Source organism: Schistocerca gregaria, chromosome 1 (assembly GCF_023897955.1).
Source record: "Schistocerca gregaria isolate iqSchGreg1 chromosome 1, iqSchGreg1.2, whole genome shotgun sequence".
Classification (NCBI taxonomy): Eukaryota; Metazoa; Arthropoda; class Insecta; order Orthoptera; family Acrididae; genus Schistocerca; species Schistocerca gregaria.
Genome location: NC_064920.1, coordinates 877,103,307 through 877,126,227, shown reverse-complemented (window position 1 = coordinate 877,126,227; position 22,921 = coordinate 877,103,307). Strand labels below are relative to the sequence as shown.

General features: G+C 44.0%; 1 protein-coding gene across 1 annotated transcript in view; it reads left to right on the top strand.

The window, feature by feature from the left end:
- LOC126280098 (fibroin heavy chain-like) overlaps window positions 1-22,393 on the top strand; it is a 65,977-nt gene extending 43,584 nt beyond the window's left edge. Inside the window, exons 2-3 of the mRNA XM_049979738.1 lie at window positions 1,730-2,027; window positions 22,222-22,393. Of these exons, the coding sequence (XP_049835695.1) occupies window positions 1,730-2,027; window positions 22,222-22,393 (470 nt within the window). The remainder of the gene's footprint in view (window positions 1-1,729; window positions 2,028-22,221) is intronic.
- Window positions 22,394-22,921: the final 528 nt, after the last annotated feature.

Here is a 22,921-nt window from a genome sequence, read left to right as displayed (position 1 = left end):
GGTAGAAATGGCATGGCAAGCCGTTCCACAGGACTACATCCAGCATCTCTACGATCGTCTCCATGGGAGAATAGCAGCCTGCATTGCTGCGAAAGGTGGATATACACTGTACTAGTGATGACATTGTGCATGCTCTGTTGGTTGTGTCTATGTGCCTGTCGTTCTGTCAGTGTGATCATGTGATGTATCTGACCCCAGGAATGTGTCAATAAAGTTTCCCCTTCCTGGGACAATGAATTCACGGTGTTCTTATTTCAATTTCCAGGAGTGTAAATGTTAGCATGATTGTATAGAATTGCAAGTTTTGCGATATTTTTGGCATTTAATATTGCGAAGATTTAGATTGAAAATTTTGCACTTCAGTAATGAATGCATACAGAACTTTATGGAAACTTTACGAAATGTTATGCTCCTTTACGGAGCAACATAGTCATGGATGGTTAAATACAGAACAACGAACTGCATTACAACGGATATGAATTCAGTGTCTGCGGGTTTCGCCGAGCAAACTGAGTGTTGTTAAAGAACTGATACGATTTAACTATTACTTTTGTAGGTTACTGGCGTCTTGTAGGCCAGTTATAAGTAAATTCGGAGTGATTTTTGCCAAGCACTACTTCAGTTATCAATAAGTGTGCCGTCTCTGACTGCGATTCATAGGTGACCTGAACACCGACATTTAAGCTCTAATAACGAAGTGCAGCTTATGATATCGCTTGCAGTGATTCATTCAAACGCTTATATGCTTACGAAAAGCCGGCCGCGGTGGTCTCGCGGTTCTAGGCACGCAGTCCGGAACTGTGCGACTGCTACGGTCGCAGGTTCGAATACCGCCTCGGGCATGGATGTATGTGATGTCCTTAAGTTAGTTAGGTTTAAGTAGTTCTAAGTTCTAGGGGACTAATGACCACAGCAGTTGAGTCCCATAGTGCTCAGAGCCATTTGAACCATATTATTTTTTTTTTTTTGCTTACGAAAAGGCTTATCGTTAAATATTTTCGTTATAAAAGCACATGAAAGAGGAATTGACACCAGAGTCTATCGTGTTGCTAGAACATCGATGTATGCATTCTTCGCTTGTTTTACAATATCACAAATTTTCCCAAGAACGTAACTCAACATTATTCGTCCAATTTATATTTGCGTCTTACCCTCGATAACGAAAAGAGCTTGCAGTTAAAAATCGTATTTAAATGGAAGACTACTTGACTCATACGAATATTATTGAGAGTTCATATGATTCTGGTTACACTAAGATTTGTATATGCAGCGTGGTGACACATGGTCACTCCAGCAAATACACAACATATGGAAGTCCTTATCCATTATTCAATTCGTAGCATGCAGTCGTAGATGTCGTCAGGAGAAATGGAATAGTGCACATTTCTCGGTGGGCAGTTGTAATACTTTACTCCATCAGTGTGTCTTGCCATACTTATTTTCTTGTATCCTGTCCTCGTTTTGTAAACTCATCTGTTGCAGAAACACGCACGGAAACACGACATGAACTTTTAATTCCCTCCTCCAACCCATCCTCAACGCCCTTACCTGCTGAGAGCCTGATTGTGCAGTTGCTATTATTGTGTCTATTTACTGTGATTCATACAGCTTTTGATGTCCAATTACAAAAGATCACTTGGGCTTTTCTGTAGTGCTTATGGTAACTCAAAGAAAGTGAACGCGCGTTAAAATATTTATATTTTGGGAAGGTCCTTTTCTGATCCTGCAGCGGAGGACGTGGCCGGTTCTCAGAAGGAGCTCGTCTTGGGCAGGTTCTGTGGCGGCGACCAGGATGTCGGCGGCGGCAGGCGCTCATACCTGAAGACAAGCGGCGGCTGTTTGCTGACATCTTGCGGAGGCGGCGCGCTTCTTTCAGCAGGTAATGGGCGCCTGGGCGGCCATCAGATAGCGCGCCGGCGGCTGCAGATTGCTGATGCGCAGATAACACCCGCGGGTCACGTGACCAGAGCCCGCGGGCAAGGAGGCGGCCGGGTCGCCGCAGACGTCGCTGGACCTCAGTCCGCCACGTAAGGAAGGAAGCGACCGTGGTTCACAGTGTGCAGGAGGTTTCAGCAACAAACGTAAATGCCCCTAAGACCTCATGCCACAGGTAGTAGTTAGAGTGACTGTACAGAAGTGACTGGATTACAGAGACAAAATTGCTCAATTGGAGAATTCACAACTGGAGTGATCGAAATCGCTCACTTCGAGAATTCAGACCTGGGGTAATTGCAGACAGCAAGCAATAAACGAATTCACTTCGTACATTAACACATAGAATGACAATTACCCGCCACATCCCTTACATCCATATAAAAACCGTTTCCCAACTGTCCTCGTGTTCTCTCAGGGATGCCGTTGTCTTAGAATGATTCAGCATTGTGTGAGAATTACACCAGCAAGTACGTTTGGAAGAGAGGAATTACAGAGACTCGTTGCCTAAACCTCAAGTAAGGAACAACGTTGAGTGGGCTTTGTTTCGAAAGGGACCCGTCGGATCCATTTCATAGGTTTGAATCACATACTGCTGGGCTGTTACTGGGTTTCAGATGTTTACTGTAGTTGGAAGTCGGTTTCGGTTCTCCAGGAGGTAACCACCATGATGCTCTGTGGTGGCGGGGCTCGAAGTAGGAACCTTAAGAACAATAAAGTCAACAGCAGTGCCCATCGAGACTGTTTTACTGAGTTTTAATATTTTACTCCGATCGCCGTTAATCCTCCAGAGAAAGAATGCTTCCTAAAATTTTAAATTCCTGTATGTAATGGAAGCGAAACACAAGAAATGAAAAGAGCCGTGTTTTTCTTTTTGTTTAAATCACTGCAGCTATATTTTGCTATCTCAATCCTTTTTTCAATGTCCCAACAGTGTGGTTTAATTTTGTATGTTTGGCTTGACTGTACGAGAAGAGCGCGTTTTCTCGTGGGTAAAGGGAGTTTTGTAGCCTGCAAGGACCGTCCGGAGGGCGGTTAAGAGGAAGGGCTGAGAAGTTTAGCCACAGATAGAGATAAGTGCTATTGTGGAAGAGACGCGCGGGATTGGCCGAGCGGTATGTCGCGCTGCAGTCGTGGACTATGCGACTGGTCCCGTCGGAGGTTCGCGTCCTCCCTCGGGCATGGGTGTGTGTGTTTGACCTTAGGATAATTTAGGTTAAGTAGTGTGTAAGCTTAGGGACAGATGACCTTAGCAGTTAAGTCCCGTAAGATTTCACACACATTTGAACATTTTGAATATTGCAGAAAAGTTATGGATACTGCTGCTCGAGGACGCCAAGGAATTAGGTTTGCTAAGTGACAAACGTTCATAACGTCGTAACACAACTTGATGCAAACATGAAAACCGATAGCAGTCGGACGCCATACAGGATTTGTTCTCTTTCACTGTATTCGTGCTATAACCGGTGTGTTATGACACTTTGCCGTTTCAAGGCAACCACCTACTGAAAATTTATCACAAATACGACACTCTTGGTATTATAATTAAATGTCAATTTTGAAATATCGAAGGAAAAGCCTTCAGGACATCATAAGATACCAGAACATGAATGTGTTTACGGTAGTAAATAGAGGCACCGGGTCACAGAGTCAGCGGAAGTAGGTTCGTATCCTGCTTTATGCTAATATTTTTCTAAATGAAATAAATACCCCTAGCTGTATATTTGCGTTGATATAAGCCAACGGGGACAGTTGAAAATGTGTGCCCCGACCGGGACTCGAACCCGGGATCTCCTGCTTTCGTGGCAGACACTCTATCGATCTTTTTTTTCGTGTTATATTTGTGCATTTCTTTTCGTTCCATTATAAAAAAAAGATCGTACAACTGCCGTAGCTGAGCGTCCGAGTCGTCTTCCTGTCTGCTCGGAGGTGTTCCCCCCCCCCCCCCCCCCTATTCGTCCTTAGATGATCAATATGCTCGAAGATTCTTCTTCATTTTCAGCGTCTTATACCCGGAACGCCCAAGTGAGCAGGAGGATCTGCAAATAATAAACCTAAATAATTTGCGAAACGGGTTCTGTACTTCGGGTGGCGGCTGAAACCTACATGTGTCGTAATCGATAGGGACCAATAGTAGAGTGTGCCTTTGTGAGCGTCGCAAAATATGTAGAAAAGGGCCATGCCTTTTAGCCAGTTAACGGCGTTTGTTCTGGTTGATGGAAAGCATACGCCGTCGGGGAGCAATATATCATCAGTAGCCAGCACTCGCTGGTCACGGCACAAGTCAGGCGGTGTGCATCCGAGTCAACGACTGAGCATGTCGGACACAAGGGGTCGTCCGTCAGATGAATGGAATGTAACCTCTGACGAGTAGCGAACTTCCCATTCACTACCACGTACCACAATGAACGCACCGTCGTAGGTAGAAAAGGCGTGGGTACCGCTCGCCACACCTCGTTCCAGGCAACTTCAAGTTATCTGTGGGCGACCGGATTTATAGGTTGCTGCTGTTGATAGAGGCGATAATAGTCTTTCGTAGTGGGCATCTGTGTCGTCGGAAGGTCTGACCGTAAGTAGCTGAAGTCAATCAAGAACTCTCTGATGTGGACGAATGCCGGTGAAATGTGTCCTACAGAAACCGGGGGATGCCACTTCCGCTATCAGGGTGCCCGTCAGAGTGGTGTGGGCAGAGGTCCACGTGCGACGCATAGTGTTGAGATAAAGCGATCGTGCACGATTATGTAGATGAATTAAACCGATACCTACCGCCCTCTGCGGCATTGTCAGGGTGGCGTACCGAACTTTAAAAACAAGGCCGGCGCTTAAGAAATGTCCATATGCTGTTTGAAATCTGTCGGCCATCGAAGCGGTCAAGGGAAGGACATGAGCAAAGTAGTTCAGTTTGGAGACAAGGTAGGTGTGGACATAGCGCGTTCTGATGAGCATATTCAAGCGACGTGATTTTTTGTCCCGCAGCAGAGCACGTGTCTGGTGTAGGGGCACTCCTAAACATTTGAGTACGGACACCTTGTCAAAGGGCACCGCCGTTGCGTGGGAAAGCCCCCCCCCCCCCCTCCCTCCGACATCCATGCAGTTTGTCTTCTTCACGTTGATGACGCTCCCAGCCACCACCGTACACTGGCGTAGCCTCTGAAACGCCATATGCATTTCATCCTCTGATCTGGCCAGGAACTCCACGTAATCGGCAAATGCACCACAACGAAAGGTCACGTACCGCATGGAAATGCCTGTTAATCGCTGCCGTAGACCATGTAAAGCTGGTTCAAGCGCTGCAGCAAATAATATACCCGACAAGAGGCACCCAAGTCACACTGACCGTCCAACAACAATGTGACCAGACTGGTAACCATTGACCATAATGCGGGAGCGCGCTCCGTGGACCAGTCGAAGGACCACCTGTGCAGACTCTGGAGAGAGGCCCATATGTTGCAAAACTGCATGTAGGAAGCCGTGGTCGACGCGCTAGAATGCGTGGTTAAAATCGACGGCGACAAGGGCGCCTCTTATTTGGTAGACCGCCGTCAAAGCAGTTAAGTCGCGGTGTGTTCCTAACGCTGTCTGACACCACCTAAACATGTCTGATCGGTGCGGAAGGCTTTTCCCGATAGCGGCGTGGAGACGCGCGCGGAGGACGCTGGCGAAGATCTTGTAGTCGTTGTTGAGAAGAGTGAGTGAGTGGGCGAAAGTCCTACCACCTGTAACCACGATTCAGTTTGGGTAATGGGATCAAGATGCCATCTGTGATTTCTGTGGGGACAGTGAAATCAGGGCGGTTCAGTTCTTGAAACATTTGGGGTCACTTGTCGCCCATAAGGTCATAAAAAGTCCGATAGAATTCCAGGGGTAAAATCCATCTGAGCCGCCGAGGACACAGAGCATAGTGCTACTGCAGGGCCTTACCTCTGGCACGCCTCCCTTGAGACCCACATTCCCAACTTATTGTCCAGCACTATAATCATAGTGCCTCTGCCCATTATACTCATTACTTATGGCTATTTGACGATTCCCTTAAGAGTTCGGGCACTGTTTGTGCATCCGCACAGAAGAAGATGGTCAAATGGCAGGTGAGCCTTATCTATGTATATGAAGATATCTATATGAAGATGGTATACCATCTTCATATACAAATGTTTTTTTTCCTCATCTTTGCATTTGTTGTAGAGTTTGTAACTGTCTTATTAATGTATCAGAAGTATGCTCTGCAATTTTTGATGCTATTTGTGCTCTCTCAGGAATGGGTTTCTTCGATTTTGTAACTTCAGTCTCATTAAAAAACGAAAGGTGAAACTGATGCGAGGGAAGCGAACTGCGGTGGCGTTTATATTCTCGCTTGTCACGCATATTTATTTCCAAATATGATGCGACTGACAAGGGTGTAGTTAGGCAAGAACATAGAAGAACCTAAGAGCAAATCTTACATGTCAACAGAACTATATAGATGCCAATTCGCTAAGCAGCATATAACACTAGTGTCTGTCACTGCTGTACCATAACCTTAAAGCAGGTTTCAAATAAAACAATCTTATTAAAGCAATTATGGTATAACGCAACAGAGCAATGTTACAATCTGAGAGGAATTTTGTTGTGTTGACCGTGTTGTACCTAACGGAGGTGGCTTATCGGAAGTGAAAGTCAGAATTACGGAAATATTTGAACAGTAACAAACAAAATTTTGCCTATCTGTACTGTTTAAAGGGTAAGGAAAACGGTCGCCAGCCTAACTAGGCAAGAGAATGATTAACATTCTCGTTCAAGAAAATAGTTATTAGTAACTTGAATGGATAAACACAATCTATACTTTGTCACACGTGAGTACAGTGAACTCTTGACACATACGTATGTTTTAAGATTGAAGCTAACAACTGGAGCAGCACAAACTATTTGCAAAATTGTAACAGATACCGGAACACACTATTACTTTCAGGGCTTACACCAACTGAATGGTCTTTATAACGTTACTATTACTATTCACTGTAGAATCATTAATTGGATATAGGTTAGGTCTCTTTCAGTTATATACTTTACTATTTAAAATGAAAGTTAATTGGAATCCAATAACAGGTTGCTTCTCACTATCATTTCAATAAAGAAATTATGGTTTTCATAATTAATGGTCTTTCCGTTACTTGTTACCGAGCATTAACACAATGGACAAACTGTGGATCCTGGTATACTATTCATATACAAGAGAGACAAACACTTAGCAAACATGAGTATATAACGTTTCATACTGCAGTTTTCCACTCTTACTACATTGAGAGACAAAATTAACATATATGTAAGATACTGACTCACCTTCTGTGATTTACAACAGGCAGTAATGAGATCATTTACGAAGCAAAACTTTATAAGCCTCAGTCTTCAGAACTCTTAATATGAAGTTGGCAACAATACATTAATAAGCAGTTTTATTAGGAAAATTACTTTCATTAACTTTCTTTTTTCGTGTTCAAGAGGCATTAATTATCAAAAACACTGGTCTTTAAGATTCTTTCAGTAAGGACACTCGGAAATCACTTTAGTTCAAACGGAGAGGAACCTAAGAGGTGTTATGATAAGGAGAAAAATCAAGGTAGACACATAAACTCAGTTATAAATTACCTTATATTTGAGCACACTAACACATCCATTAAGCTGATCCTTGACTGTTCATTGCTATAGTGCTCCATTACAGTGATGGCGCAATGTGGTGGCGATTGCATGTCGGTAGGTGGAATTACAGGTAGAATTGCTGGACTCAGTCATTTCTTGGTGGCGATGATAGATACAAATTCCAGAATAGTTCCAGCTATTTATCCATCCATCCGAGGCACTGGACAGTGGCACAAAAAAACCTCTCTCGGAACCAGCACAATATGCAACTATTACATGGCAGTGCACAATTTGGTAGCTCGTCCCCGACTCGTAGCTCGTCCACGACTGGTAGCTCGTCCCCGACTGGTGGCTCGTCACCGACTGACTCTTGTTCCACCTTTTCTACCTAGGCCAACCACAATTTGCGCGCGCTACACAGTTCCGTCCCCGAGGGGAACCACTACTCCTTTTACATACAAACTAACTATGAACCCTAAGTGAGGATCAGCAGTTTACATAACAGTAACCAAATACATTAAATAAAACAGAATATTTGCACATATTGACATTGCTACAAAAAATTATTCACACAGAAATTACAATTATATACAGTAAGTTTCGTTCCCTCCTAATGGGACAAAGAATTTAAATGACAGATACACTGCATTGCATAGAATCATATCATGACATCAAAGTTCTTACAAAGAAATGAGTATACAATTTTATGTTATCGATTCAAACAAACACATTTACAGAAGCTCAATGATGTAACATCAAATAAAACAAAAGCAAACTAAATCCCTACAGCATTAGAGCTATGGTGTTACAAGCACTGTTACAAACTTTCCCGCCTTTCTTATAACATCATGCATGTCAGCCAAACCGCAATCTGTTCTCTGGCAACCGTGAGAATCATGTATTTCCGGATAGATTGGTATCACGAAGCAATGGCCTGTGGCATAGTGTTTCCCTGCCTTCCCGGTTAGTCGTGCTGTCTAACGCACTGCTCTCCGGGCGAGAAGGCGTCCAGGTACCCGATACGAATCCACCCGGCGTATTAGTGTCGAGGTCCGGTGTGCCAGCCAGCCAGTCTGTGAATGGTTTTTAAGGCAGTTTTCCATCTGCCTTGGCGAATGCGGGCTGGTTCCCCTTTTTCAGCCTGAGTTACACTATGTCGGCAATTGCTCCAGAAACACTTTCTCCACGTACGCGTACACCATAATTACTCAACATTGGGGTTACACTCGCCTGGTGTGAGACGTTCCCGGTGGTGTGGGAAGGTGGGTCCACTGAGGGGCGAACCTCACTATAACCCTGGGTTCGGTGTGGGGCGGCGGTGGGGTGGGTTGACTGCTTAAGTGTGTGGTGGGGTTGTGTACCTCTATGGGCTACGGTGGTGACGAAGCGTATCCGTCGTTTCTAGGTCCCCGTTCAATACAATACAATAGTGTCCCCCCCCCCCCCCCCCCTCCCCGGCACTCAGGCTTCCAGATTGTGCGAGCGGTAGTCAGTTGGAGCACCACACACTGTGGTAGGAGCTCTTGCTATGTCAGGCTGTCTGCCGTAGACACTCCAAATTTCACATGAGTACGAGTATTTCTGATTTTTACATGAGGAGCACTTTGTCTCTATATTGTTGCTGACCACGTGGAGTGGTAAGACAAGAGAACCAAATTTAGTAAAGCTTGTGCGTCTTGAATGGTTTAGATAGATAAAAGGGGTATATCTGCACTTAATACCTTTTTCAAATCATGAATTTCCTAGTTTTCAACAGGCTTGGTAATTTGACCTTTGTTTCACCCAAGTTTTCGTGTGATATTGTGATATGATTGATGTTATTTCCTTTCTAACTCTTTAATAAGTGTTCGGACCTTCAGTGCTCGTCTTTAATGCAGATTTTTTCATTAAGAGATGAATTTTGTAGCACAATAGTCGGATTTTATATTTTACATGTTCATCAATGTTTTACCACGTGTTCAATCTACGAAACTGGGATTCCTGTTCACATTAACCATTGAACTGCGCTAAATTATCTGCGAGATTCTTATTTTGATACCTTCCGTTATTTTCTTATGTGATTGATTCTGTCCTCCGTACAGCCCCGATCTTGCGCCCAGTGACTACCATCTGTTCCTGCACCTGAAGAAACACCTGGGCGGTTAGCGTCTTCAAGACGATGACGAAGTCAAAACAGAGGTGATGCAGTAGTTAACAAGTCAGGTGGCAGACTTCTATGAGGAGGGTATTCAAAAACTGGTACAACGTTATAACAAGTGCCTCAATATTGACGGAAATTATGTAGAAAAGTAGATTAAGGTACAGGCTTTCATGTAAAAATAAAATTATTGAGATATCTTAGTACGCCTTTTTTTAAATTTCAAACCGTTACCTTACTTAAAAAATACGCCTTGTACTACAAGATAAAATTAACTATGGAATTGGAGAAACAACAAATTATAGGTTTCCTTGACACAAAAGTAACAAATAAATGTCATGGACAAAAATTTAAAATTTTTCTTAAACAACAGATGAGATGATTCACAAATCTTCGTATCATCTAGAGTTACGTAAAAGATCGTATTTTCATTCCGCAATATGCAGACTAAGAAACATCTCTCTACAACAACAGACAACGGAGAATTTCAAATATTTAAATTGTCACGAAGAACAATGGATAAGAATCATATATGATAACATACGTCGTAAGAAGAATCAAAGCACAAAGAAGTGAGATACGGAAGTACTAAGGTATGAAAAGATACGCTTCGAGTTCTCTGATGCTGTAGATACTGCGGTAAGAAACAACTGAGTAGGCAGTTCAGTTGAAGAGGGATTTACATCACTAAAAAGCGCAATAACAGAAATAGGAAAGAAAAACACAGATACAAAGAAGGTAACTGCGGAGAAACCATGGGTAACAGAAGAAATACTTCAGTTGATCGATAAAAGAAGGAAGTACAAAAATGTTCATGGAAATTCAGGGATATATAAGTCACTTAGAAATGAAATTAATACGAAGTGCCGGAAAGCTAAGGCAAAATGTGAAGAAATCGTAAAGAAATGATTGTCGGAAGGACTGACACAGTATACAGAAAAGTCAGAACAACCTTCGCTGAAAGTAAAAGCAAGGATAGAGCTCAAAGGGAATTCCACTCATAAATGCAGGGGAGAGAGCAGATAGGTGGAGAGAGTACACGAAGGGCCTCTATGAGGGAGGGTACTTGTCTGATGACGAGATGGGAGAAGACACAGGAATCGATATAGAAGAGATAGGGGATAGAATATTAGAATCAGAATTTAAAAGAGCTTTGGTCGACTTAAGAGCGAATAAGACAGAGGGGGTAGATAACATTCCATCAGAATTTCTAAAACCGTTGGGGGAAGTGGCAACTAAACGACTATTCGCATCGTTGTGTAGAACATATAAGTCTGGCGATATACCATCCGTCTTTCGGGAAAACATCATCCACACAATTCCGAAGATAAGGGCTGATAAGAGCGAGAATTATCGAACAATCAGCTTAACGGATGAAACATCCAAGTTTATGACGAGAATAACACACAGAAGAATGGAAATAAAGCTGAGGAACTGTTAGATGATGATCAATTTGGTTTTAGGAAAGGTAAAGGCTCTGGAGAGGCTATTCTGGCGTTGCCGTTGATAATGGAAAGGGATAGAATGGTAGAAAATCTGTTAAGACTTAAGGGAATAGTTTCTATGATACTAGATGGAGCTGTAGAGGGTACAAAACTGTAGGGGAAAATGGAACGTTGGCGTACATCCATCAAATAGTTGAGGATAGCTTGCAAGTGGTACTGTGAAACGAAGAGGTTGACACAGGAGAAGAATTCGTGGCGGGCCACATCAAACCAGTCAGAAGACTGCCGATTAAAAACAAGAAAAACCGAATAAGGGAAAAATGAAGGACAGAGCAACACTATTAAAGGAACCAGAAACACGAAAGTCGACATACAGCTTCTTTCCCGTTCTTAGCGGCTTCTCAACCTTAGGTAGCTAGAACATTCCGTACCTCAAAAATAAAACTCCATTGCCAGACCGAGAACTCTCTGGGAAAAAATTTCAGCATGAAACTCCTAAACACCAATTTTATGCTTCTGGATATATATATATATATATATATATATATATATATATATATATATATATATATATATATATATATATATATATATACTCCTGGAAATGGAAATAAGAACACCGTGAATTCATTGTCCCAGGAAAGGGAAACTTTATTGACACAGTCCTGGGGTCAGATACATCACATGATCACACTGGCAGAACCACAGGCACATACAGGTAACAGAGCATGCACAATGTCGGCACTAGTACAGTGTATATCCACCTTTCGCAGCAATGCAGGCTGCTATTCTCCCATGGAGACGATCGTAGAGATGCTGGATGTAGTCCTGTGGAACGGCTTGCCATGCCATTTCCACCTGGCGCCTCAGTTGGACCAGCGTTCGTGCTGGACGTGCAGACCGCGTGAGACGACGCTTCATCCAGTCCCAAACATGCTCAATGGGGGACAGATCCGGAGAACTTGCTGGCCAGGGTAGTTGACTTACACCTTCTAGAGCACGTTGGGTGGCACGGGATACATGCGGACATGCATTGTCCTGTTGGAACAGCAAGTTCCCTTGCCGGTCTAGGAATGGTAGAACGATTGGTTCGATGACGGTTTGGATGTACCGTGCACTATTCAGTGTCCCCTCGACGATCACCAGAGGTGTACGGCCACTGTAGGAGATCGCTCCCCACACCATGATGCCGGGTGTTGGCCCTGTGTGCCTCGGTCGTATGCAGTCCTGATTGTGGCGCTCACCTGCACGGCGCCAAACACGCATACGACCATCATTGGCACCAAGGCAGAAGCGACTCTCATCGCTGAAGACGACATGTCTCCATTCGTCCCTCCATTCACGCCTGTCGCGACACCACTGGAGGCGGGCTGCACGATGTTGGGGCGTGAGCGGAAGACGGCCTAACGGTGTGCGGGACCGTAGCCCAACTTCATGGAGACGGTTGCGAATGGTCCTCGCCGATACCCCAGGAGCAACAGTGTCCCTAATTTGCTGGAAAGTGGCGGTGCGGTCCCCTACGGCACTGCGTAGGATCCTACGGTCTTGGCGTGAATCCGTGCGTCACTGCGGTCCGGTCCCAGGTCGATGGGCACGTGTACCTTCCGCCGACCACTGGCGACAACATCGATGTACTGTGGAGACCTCACGCCCCACGTGTTGAGCAATTCGGCGGTACGTCCACCCGGCCTCCCGCATGCCCACTATACGCCCTCGCTCAAAGTCCGTCAACTGCACATACGGTTCACGTCCACGCTGTCGCGGCATGCTACCAGTGTTAAAGACTGCGATGGAGCTCCGTATGCCACGGCAAACTGGCTGACACTGACGGCGGCGGTGCATAAATGCTGCGCAGCTAGCGCCATTCGACGGCCAACACCGCGGTTTCTGGTGTGTCCGCTGTGCCGTGCGTGTGATCATTGCTTGTACAGCCCTCTCGCAATGTCCGGAGCAAGTACGGTGGGTCTGACACACCGGTGTCAATGTGTTCTTTTTTCCATTTCCAGGAGTGTATATAGAATCGAGTGCGGAATGTACATAAAATTCTCTACAGGACGGACGAGCAGAACATTTAGTGAATAGTATGGGGAACATAGATCTACAAACATCAGGAATAGTTTGTATTCTGGCATATTCATTACGTTAGAAAGGTGTGAGGTATTGACTAGTGATAGTGGTATGCAGAGTTCATAAACTGAATGAAGGAGAATTTATGGATATTCTTGAGGAGATGGAAATGTGTTAACAGCTTTCACGAACGCCCCAGAGAACTTGGGAGAGATGCTGCATGTCGTGTAACAGTTTTCAGTATGGCTTGCCAACTTCCAAGTGTAAACCAATTTCCTTTGCTGCTTTACAACGATGGTGCATATTTCGAGGTGCCATTCCTGCCTCTTTGTGTCACGCCGCTTTTCTTTAACGTCCATCCTCTGTTCGATTTCCGGTGCTGTCCTCTTCCAGCTTCGAATGATGTATAGTACCAGGAGAGTACCGAACCCTTAAGACATTTTTCCTTTTGTTTAGGAATCTGTTATTTCCATGGAAAAATTTATGCCACACTGTGCGACACAAAAAAGAAATCGACAAATAACAAATGCCTCATAAGATATATAAACAATCGCTCAAGTCTGCAAGTTGTCAGCACTGCTCCGAGTATCTGGGTAATATCGACACCCTTACGGGGTAGCCCTTACTGCATAACACACAAACTGAATAAAACCCTTGTTCTAAGGAGGTAACATATTTTAGCATCTTAATATCTATCAAGAAAAGTACACAGCATTTTTTTATTTTCGAAAATGGTGTTCAAGTTGGAAAAATAAATAAATCATCTCTACCTTCATTGAAAACTATAACTCAGTGGACAGTTGTTGCTAAGCTTTTCTTAAACCTGTTTTAACACTTCTCTTCTTAAAACCAGAAATCCAGTTCTCTGTAGTCAAGGTCGCGGTAACTCAACCACGGAAACGGCATGGAATAATTTTGCCAACGTGGACACATGGTTGACTAATTCTTGTTCTTGTTAGGAAATAAAAACAGATCCCCTCCGTAAGCAACGTTTCACGTCTTAAACAGATTTCAATCAGTCATACGATACAATATTTAATATGTTTAGCTCCTTGGATATGCTATTCAGTAATCTCCTTGACGTCACTAAATCTAATGCCTCTTTGAGGGTTTCTACAGTCCATTAAGCCACTATGATTTTTTCCTTGGCCACGTAAACTGCAATCAGATATATGGCCGTCCTTAAATAAAGAAAACTAAAACTTTTTTCTGACACAGAGCGAATATCGACATCCAGTCGACATTGCTCTATGTTCGTCTGTCGATGTTATTCCTTCAGACATCATGACAGAGACCTTGCTAATGCAAATGTCAGGAAAGTTACAAAAACCTTGTTAGAAGAAGGCATTAGAAAACTTACGATCAACCTTCAATATACACGGTCCAGTCATATTAATGTCACCCACGTTAAACGTTAATGTGCAATAACCACTCATAGAAGGCAGGTGTCAGCGCTAACAGTGGTGGTAAATAAAGCGTTCCGTGGGGGCGGGAGATGGGGGGCGGTCGGAGGGGGGGGGGGGGGGGGGGAGACGGAGAAACGTAAGGAGGAATCGCTATTTATCTGACGTCCAAAAGGGCATGATCAGAGGTATGCACGTTCGAATAGACGTGCAACTGTTGCTTAAGTGAGCGCCCATACGAGCGAAGGAAATACCAACAGCGTCTCCTCATTGACCATTCAGTGAACGTTGGGTATGGGCCTCTTCAGAAGTGACCTGTTTCATACACCGATGCTGACAACGAAGGATGGAATTTTGTACGCCAGTACCGCTACTGCACATACACTGAGTGGCGAAGGGTGGCCTTCTCAGATGAATCATGTTTCGTGCTCTATCGGAGAGATGGCCGATGATGTATTCGGCGTGAAACGTCTGAAACAAAACACCCTGCAACAATCGTCGGACGACATTAGGCCAGAGGGAATGTTTTTGTGGAGTTACCTTCATGATTTCGTCATTCTCGATGCACAACGGATCAACACAAGTATGAATCTATCCTCGGTGGCCATGTGCACGCCTACATGCAATTTGTTTCTCCTCGACGACATCTGTCAGCAGGACAATGCAATGAGTCACACAGCTTACTGTGAATGTGTGGTGTGCGTACTGTAAGACCCTCGGTAGACACACCATCAGATTATTTGACTTGTCGCTCTAACGAAGTAGGCGAGTGTCAGTAGTATGTCTCGTGGTCTTATCGTGGCGTGTTTATCTTCTGCCGTTAGGTCAGACGATAGAAATGCCACTTGCACGATTAGAGCAGCAGATTGACGGTGACCAACTTTAAACACAACTTGATTAATTTTCACACAAATTTATTAAAATAATAACAAGCATAACAATTAATTAACTTGGTTCTGGATGCCATTTACAAGTGACAGTCTTAAGTTCTTTGGACTTGGTATGTTAATCTTATTCTCACATATCTCTGATACTTGACAAAGTGTCTATTCATTTATCTTCATGGCTATGTACAGGAATATGGTAATCTTATTAGGCGCAGACTGAAACTTGACTATAGACTAATGCACACTAATGCAGACTGACTAAACGGAGGTCTGTACACTCGTTATAATACCTCGAGCGTTCAGGTATCACTGCGCGCTTGTGATCCGCGAAGAGAAAAGGTTCTACGTTAGCAGCAATCTCATTGGCTGCGTTACATATTAATACGCGGATCGGCGGAAGCAGAATTTGGTCCGTCTCTAAGACAGCGCCATCTCGTAGTGTGGAGACGGACGATCGCTCCGCCTGCGCTGTTGTGCTTAGCGGGGCGCGCTCTAGTGGGAAAGTTGTGTACGCATTGACTACGCGGAACTATGTACACAACAGTTTGTGTGTGGTTCGAGGAGCATCAGGATGAGTTTATCCTACTCTCCTGGCTACTAAAGTCTCCGGATTTAAGCCTAATCAAGAGTCTGCAGGACCACCTTGCTCCGTCTGTTCGCGCCATGGATCCTCAACTGGGAAACATGACACAGCTGTCCATTAGCACTGGAGTCCGCATTGCTCAGTACCTCTGTCGGTTCCTGCGAGAACATCACTGAATCTCTTCCTGCACGGCTTTATGTGGCCCGCTCTGCAAAAGGTGCTTATTCAGGCTTTTGTCAGGTGGTCACTGTAATGTGACTGTCACTGTAGCTATTATCGTAACAGAAGTATTTTCGAACGCTTATCAAAAGTACAATAAGAAATCAATAAGTGTCACGATAAGACTGTCATTTACAAGGATTCGTCGCCTCTGCATTCTGCTTCTCGCATCATCCGCTATGCTACAGTACTGTCTCTCACTATTTACAACTTAACTCTACTAACAATAAGCAAACGATGGTATCGGTATTACCTGATATACCGGTGGCATTTGTTTCACTGTTAGAGTTGTTAAGGTAAGAGACAAAGGAGTGTGGGCTTGTATATTGTTTTGGTATCCTGGATGCTAATTTTTATAACATCCTGGTTTTACGTCTGTTTGTGGAAAATTAATCAATAGCCTGATTTCTGATAGTGCACAGACTCTCGTCTTCTTATCTTCAATTTACTTCTGCCCCAAGTATCAGGATGTGTTTTGTTATTGTTGCTAAAGAGAATAGACGGGAAGATTTAGTGCATAAATTCCCAAAATTTTATGCAATTTATTGTTTTTTTAGTGACACTAGCCACATATTACCTTTCAAATATGTGACTTTGAATTAATAATAGGCAGATGATCTGGGTAAGGATATGAGCTCTTGTTCTTTATATTGTCATTGAGAGTTTCTTTCACGATGGCTGTTGTTCAAAAGGAAGACAGGAGACTGCACATGATCTTATCCTACATCTGTTACTGCATACCAAGTAAAACCAAAAAAGTTACAAAATATTATCATTTTTAAATAATATTGTTTATCATCATATCTGGATTGTTGTTGTTCCTAAGAAGAAAGATGTGACGTTGTGTTTCGTCCTGTTAAGTGTTTCATTATAGTATATTAGGAATGTAAACAACTGTCACAAAAATGCTATTGTGGTAAGTATTAGATATTCGTGTCTCAAGATAAATTACGCAAACAATACAGAAACAACCATTCTTCATTTCGTTCTTGCCACTCATATATTGTATAATGTCAGTTCTGAGATAAAGAAAGCTTAAACCTGGAGCAGCTACTACCGCTCACGGATTATCTCTGATTAGTCATCCACGAGGAGTCTACGTTGTAGTTGACTACTCACTTACTCTTTAAGTGACTATATTGTGTTATTAGCGTTTTCGTAACGCGTGGTTTCATGTCTATAACTTTAAAATTAGTTAACGTATAATTGCGTAGCCTTTCACGGCCATAGTCAGTTGATGTAAAAGATTTCTGGGTAAGTTATTGTACCTCTTCATAATATAAGTAACTATACTTTGAGCAGACCCAGAAGGCCACTGTAACGTGGCCAAAACATTGGTTTCTCCAGTGCAGTTTTTTACGGAATGACGCGACACGATACTAGGTAAACTTTTAAGTCAATTGCGCTAATGTAGTTCAACATTTTACTATATAATGTCTTCCCTCTGTGCATAATTGCCATTTATATTTGATTTGATTTGTGTTTCATTTTATGGAATACCAGATCAACCACGCTCTGCTTCTTAGATTGTTTGACGTGGACAAGTACGTTGATCGTAATACCAGTATGTGCCTTTACCGAATGTTACTTTATAGGTTCTCTTTTTATTCTGTCGACTAAACAACCATTGGTTACATTCTATTTTAATTATGATGTATCTACTACAGACACTTCAGAATGGTCACATAGCTGAAAGTGTATGACAGTGAACACTGTAAAATAAAATAACGGCTTAACCCTAACTATAACAGCCTGTGCTGCAGATTGATGTTCAGAGTTAACTTTCTTATTTTGCTGTGGTATCACTTGTCACACAGATTATATTCGAGTTCATGAAGTATGAAACCTCCCCTTAGAAAATGTAGTGAAACAAATGTATTTTTTGTTGTAAATGGTTACATAATTTGATAACTTCTGGGGAAAAACTTATTTTCCAAATTGAGTTATTGCTACAGCTTGATTCAGACTGATCGTACACATCCACTTAGAGGCTGAATCTGGGAAGAAACGAAACGGATACAGAGGTAATAGAGCTCAAAGTTTTGCTGTGAGGAGAGTGTGAAACGTCCCCTTAGAAAAATTTATACATGACTGTGATAAACTGACACACAATATTTTTAGTGCAACGCAATCTGACTTTCAAAAATCCCTACAAAAAAATGGCCCTGACTAACATTAACCTATACGTTTCACAAATCGCTTACCTCACAAAAATCTTGGTTGCTCGAACTACTGCAATACAGCGAGCGTCACTACTGCCAGCTAGATAAAAGATTAAAACTACTGAAGGCACTAACTACTGACAGGCATAGTTAGCAAATGAAAGATTTTAATAGAGAACAAACACTGTAGTTGCCAGCAGCCCGTGACAAAAAAATTGTTGTTTCCAGGGGGTTCATGCCAGACAAATGCGTTGCATAGTGAAGCAGTGGTACCAGTCGTTTTTAAAAGAAATATTGTACAGCACTCTTCGCAGGTGACTGGACATTTTTTTGCTGAACCTCACCATGGGGAGGCACATGAAAATATAAAGAGCCTCAGGATCTGTAGTTTCCGTGGAGGTACGTTTCAATGAAGCGTACATAAATTTTCTTTCGGGTCCCTACTTTGTTCGTCTGCTCTTCTTTGAAGGCTCTGGAGCAACATCTATCCTTGCGGTCACACTTTAGAGGTCCCTGCTGAGCTTACACGTGTGCCATCTCTCTACAATCTAACCCATGGATATTTCTTTTGATTTTATTGATGCATGCCACATTTGTGTAAAGTCACTGTGCCTCGTTTTATATGAACAGCACACCACGTTTATGCTTAACAGGTGTCATAGCGAGGCGACTTGTAACGAAACTTGCTACGTGTGTCACAAATGAGCGCTACCAAGGCATTATGTAACTCAAGTATGCACCATTTGTATCAGTCATTCACACTAAGGTAGAGAGGCTGTAAATTTGAGGGAACTGCTGAAAATCGGCCACGGTTAAAATAAAACCAGTTATTCCAGTGCGTGTGACTAGTTGTAGTCCCTTTAACCATTGTTTAACCATTTTACTTTCCGCCCTACCCGAAATATATCCTGTCGTTTGATTCAACGTTAAAAAAATCCGAACATCGGGCATGCAATTACTTACAGTAGAAATTGCCAAAAAAAGGGATAGGATACATTGTGAGACGTCAAGAAATTCTGACTTTGGTAATGGTGGGAAGCGCGTGGGAAACGTTTTAGAGGGAATAATAGTAATCCGATTGAAAAGGACGCAATATTTATGCAGATACGAAGAGACTTGCACAGGATAAACTAACAAGAGAGCTGCTTCAAGCAAGAAAAGCATAATTTTCACTTCGCATGGCTGGTCGCAGTAATGCACATGCAAACCAAGTGTGCTAGGATCTCCCCAAAATGCATTGTATGGTTGCCACACTGGTTTATAGATTCAGCAGTGAAATTGGAACAAACTTTGACACTAAGAGAGCTTTAGCCGCTAAATATTATTCCCAATAACTTATGGATTCACCATAGTGAACTTTTCCAAAATTGACGTCTATCATCATAGTAAGCAACGAAGACAAGAAGGAATTGGCGAAAAGTAAGCACTAAATTGTTTTAAGATGTGGTTCCACTTCTGAACCACAGGGATAGAGATTATACAACCACTCATCATTTCGTGAGATGTATTTGAAAGCAATTTCGTGTTTTTGCAAGGCACTATCCCTCATCTCGACACGTGCACGAGCTCGAATTGCCTCAAACAAATTATAGTCCTAGAAATTTATATCAAAAGTACGCACTGCTGTAGTGGTTTCACTTCGAAACCACCTGTAGCAGCTGTAATACAAACACAAATTTACGTTGGAGTAACTTACTTTAACTGTCGATGATGTCCTCATATGATCATTATAAGAAGACACATGTCGCTATATCCTGCAATCACATACCACAATTTCCGCGTTGACTGTTAGTCTGGCTTAGGGTACATTTTAGTACCTACGAGGGCGGTTCAATAAGTAATACAACACACATGTCCTAAAATCAGTTTTTTTAATCAGGATTCCAATGCACCATATTATTCCCCACTCTTTGGGCTGCCAAACCGTATTTATCAACATCGTCTCTTTCAGTGCCACGGCATTACGCTACCTTACTTTGAGGGTCTGTATGCCTGCATGGAACCATTCTCCTAGTCGACTTCAGAGCCAGCGCATTGAAGCATCACTTTTCTCTCCATCATCCACGCACTGCTTCCCGCGGAGTGCATCCTTCGTTGGACCAAACAGATGGAAGTCGGAGGAGCTCTAGGATGGTTGAGGAACAGTCCATTGAAGTTTTTTGAGCTCCTCTTAGGTGCGCAGACGTATTCGAGGCCATGCGTTGTGATGGAGAAGAAGTTCGTTTGCGTTTTTTTGACGAAGAACACGCTCAAGTCGTTTCTTCAGTTTCCTGAGAGTCTCCAGAATGAGATTTTCACTCTGCAGCGGAGTGTGCGCTGATATGAAACTTCCTGGCAGATTAAAACTGTGTGCCCGACCGAGACTCGAACTCGGGACCTTTGCCTTTCGCGGGCAAGTGCTCTACCAACTGAGCTACCGAAGCACGACTCACGTCCGGTACTCACAGCTTTACTTCTGCCAGTATCCGTCTCCTACCTTCCAAACTTCACAGAAGCTCTTCTGCGAAACTTGCAGAACTAGCACTCCTGAAAGAAAGGATATTGCGGAGACATGGCTTAGCCACAGCCTGGGGGATGTTTCCAGAATGAGATTTTCACTCTGCAGCGGAGTGTGCGCTGATATGAAACTTCCTGGCAGATTAAAACTGTGTGCCCGACCGAGACTCGAACACGGGACCTTTGCCTTTCGCGGGCAAGTGCTCTACCAACTGAGCTACCGAAGCACGACTCACGTCCGGTACTCACAGCTGTGAGTACCGGACGTGAGTCGTGCTTCGGTAGCTCAGTTGGTAGAGCACTTGCCCGCGAAAGGCAAAGGTCCCGAGTTCGAGTCTCGGTCGGGCACACAGTTTTAATCTGCCAGGAAGTTTCCTGAGAGTGTTGCGGCCGACCGGCACGGTTGAGGTTATTCACGTTTGAGCGACTTTGTTGCGATAATGACAGACGCCTCGCCCAACGACACACCATGATTTTATTGACTGCCAGGTTTCCGTAGAGATTCTGCAAGCGGCTATGAATACTTGTGGTGCTCTGGTTTTCCCCAAAAAGAAACTCAGTGACTACTCTCTGCCTGGAACGCACCTCTGTTACAGGCTCCATTTTGAACGCTACATATACCGCCTCAACCTGCCGGGACATCATGAAACTATAGGGGCTAAAGTCGGAATATTCCACTATGTCCAACAACAAGTTCCGCGTTTTTCAACCGAAACTGATTGAGAAGGAAAGTGTTGCATTGCTTATCGGGCGCCCCTTGCACGAGTACATTGCACTGTGTTCGTTAAGCACCTCATTGTAGCACTGGATGTCTTTGTGTTGCAATAGCATCGGTAGTTTCAACCAAAACACAGGTGGAGGCCATTGGTTCTGAAAGGGCTTAAGACATCTCAGATACTCGGATGGAGAAATCGGCCATATTTACAGAAAACGACGACTTGTACCTTTAAGTGGCCAAAGAAAACTGTGGAATACTCGAATCACGCTCTATGTATTTCTCTGGAACAGAGATCCTGTACCTCCACCATTGCACCATTGTGGCCGTCAGCCTCATGAAGTCTTGCGTAAATTCTAGACTGGTACTCGTCTCTGAGAAATCTTTTCACATTCTGCTATGTTAATAAGGCTGTAGCCTCCTTGACTTAATGGACGGAGGCGAACTACGAGCGTTTTGCACCTTCAGTAATTGTTACGTCTCGGCCATCAGACGGATAAATAACTGCTTGTTTAGCGAGAAGGGGATACTTGAGAGTGGACGAGGTGTCAATTAATTTAAGAGCAGAGGGGGATGGGCGATCACTGGCTAGAGAGGCCGGAGAAGGGTTGAGAGTGGGGGTGGGAGCAAGATGGCGAGCGAGCGCCGCCGACTCAGCAGGAGCTGCCCTGGGGGCGGGAGGCAACGTCTTCGCTGGAGGTGGTGTAGGCGTCGGCGTCGTCGTCGTCGACTGAGGAGCTGAGAGCGAGAGCGAGAGAGAGGAGCAGCGGCCGGGACACAAAACACACAGCGGGGCGCGCAGCGGCGCAGCACTGCACAGCCCGCTGCCGGCCCGCTATCTTTAATCTCAATACAGCAGACAATGAACCCTTGTAAAAGACGCGAAGACGCCGCCGCCGCCGCCGACGCCGCCGCCGCTGCTCCCGCCGTACAGAAGATAAGGAACTTCAGAGTATTTTTTTTCCTTCCCTTTTTTTATATAAAGAAGAGGGAGAAAGCTCTTGATGAGCGAGCGAGCGTGCGAGTGAGACGCCAGGGAGCCGGCACGACGAGACAGGGACAGAAATAAAGTAATTTCAGAGAGGAGCGCGGCGTGGCGCTGCAGGACGACGTGTTTATCTGGCTGTGCTGGCTGGTGATTGCGCACAGTTGACAGCCCTGACGCCACCAGATGACACTGTGCAGCAGTGCCCACGGAGTGGGGATTCCCCTTCTGTCCAGCTTCTTATGGACTCGTCTGAATCAGGTTCGTGACGCGAGTG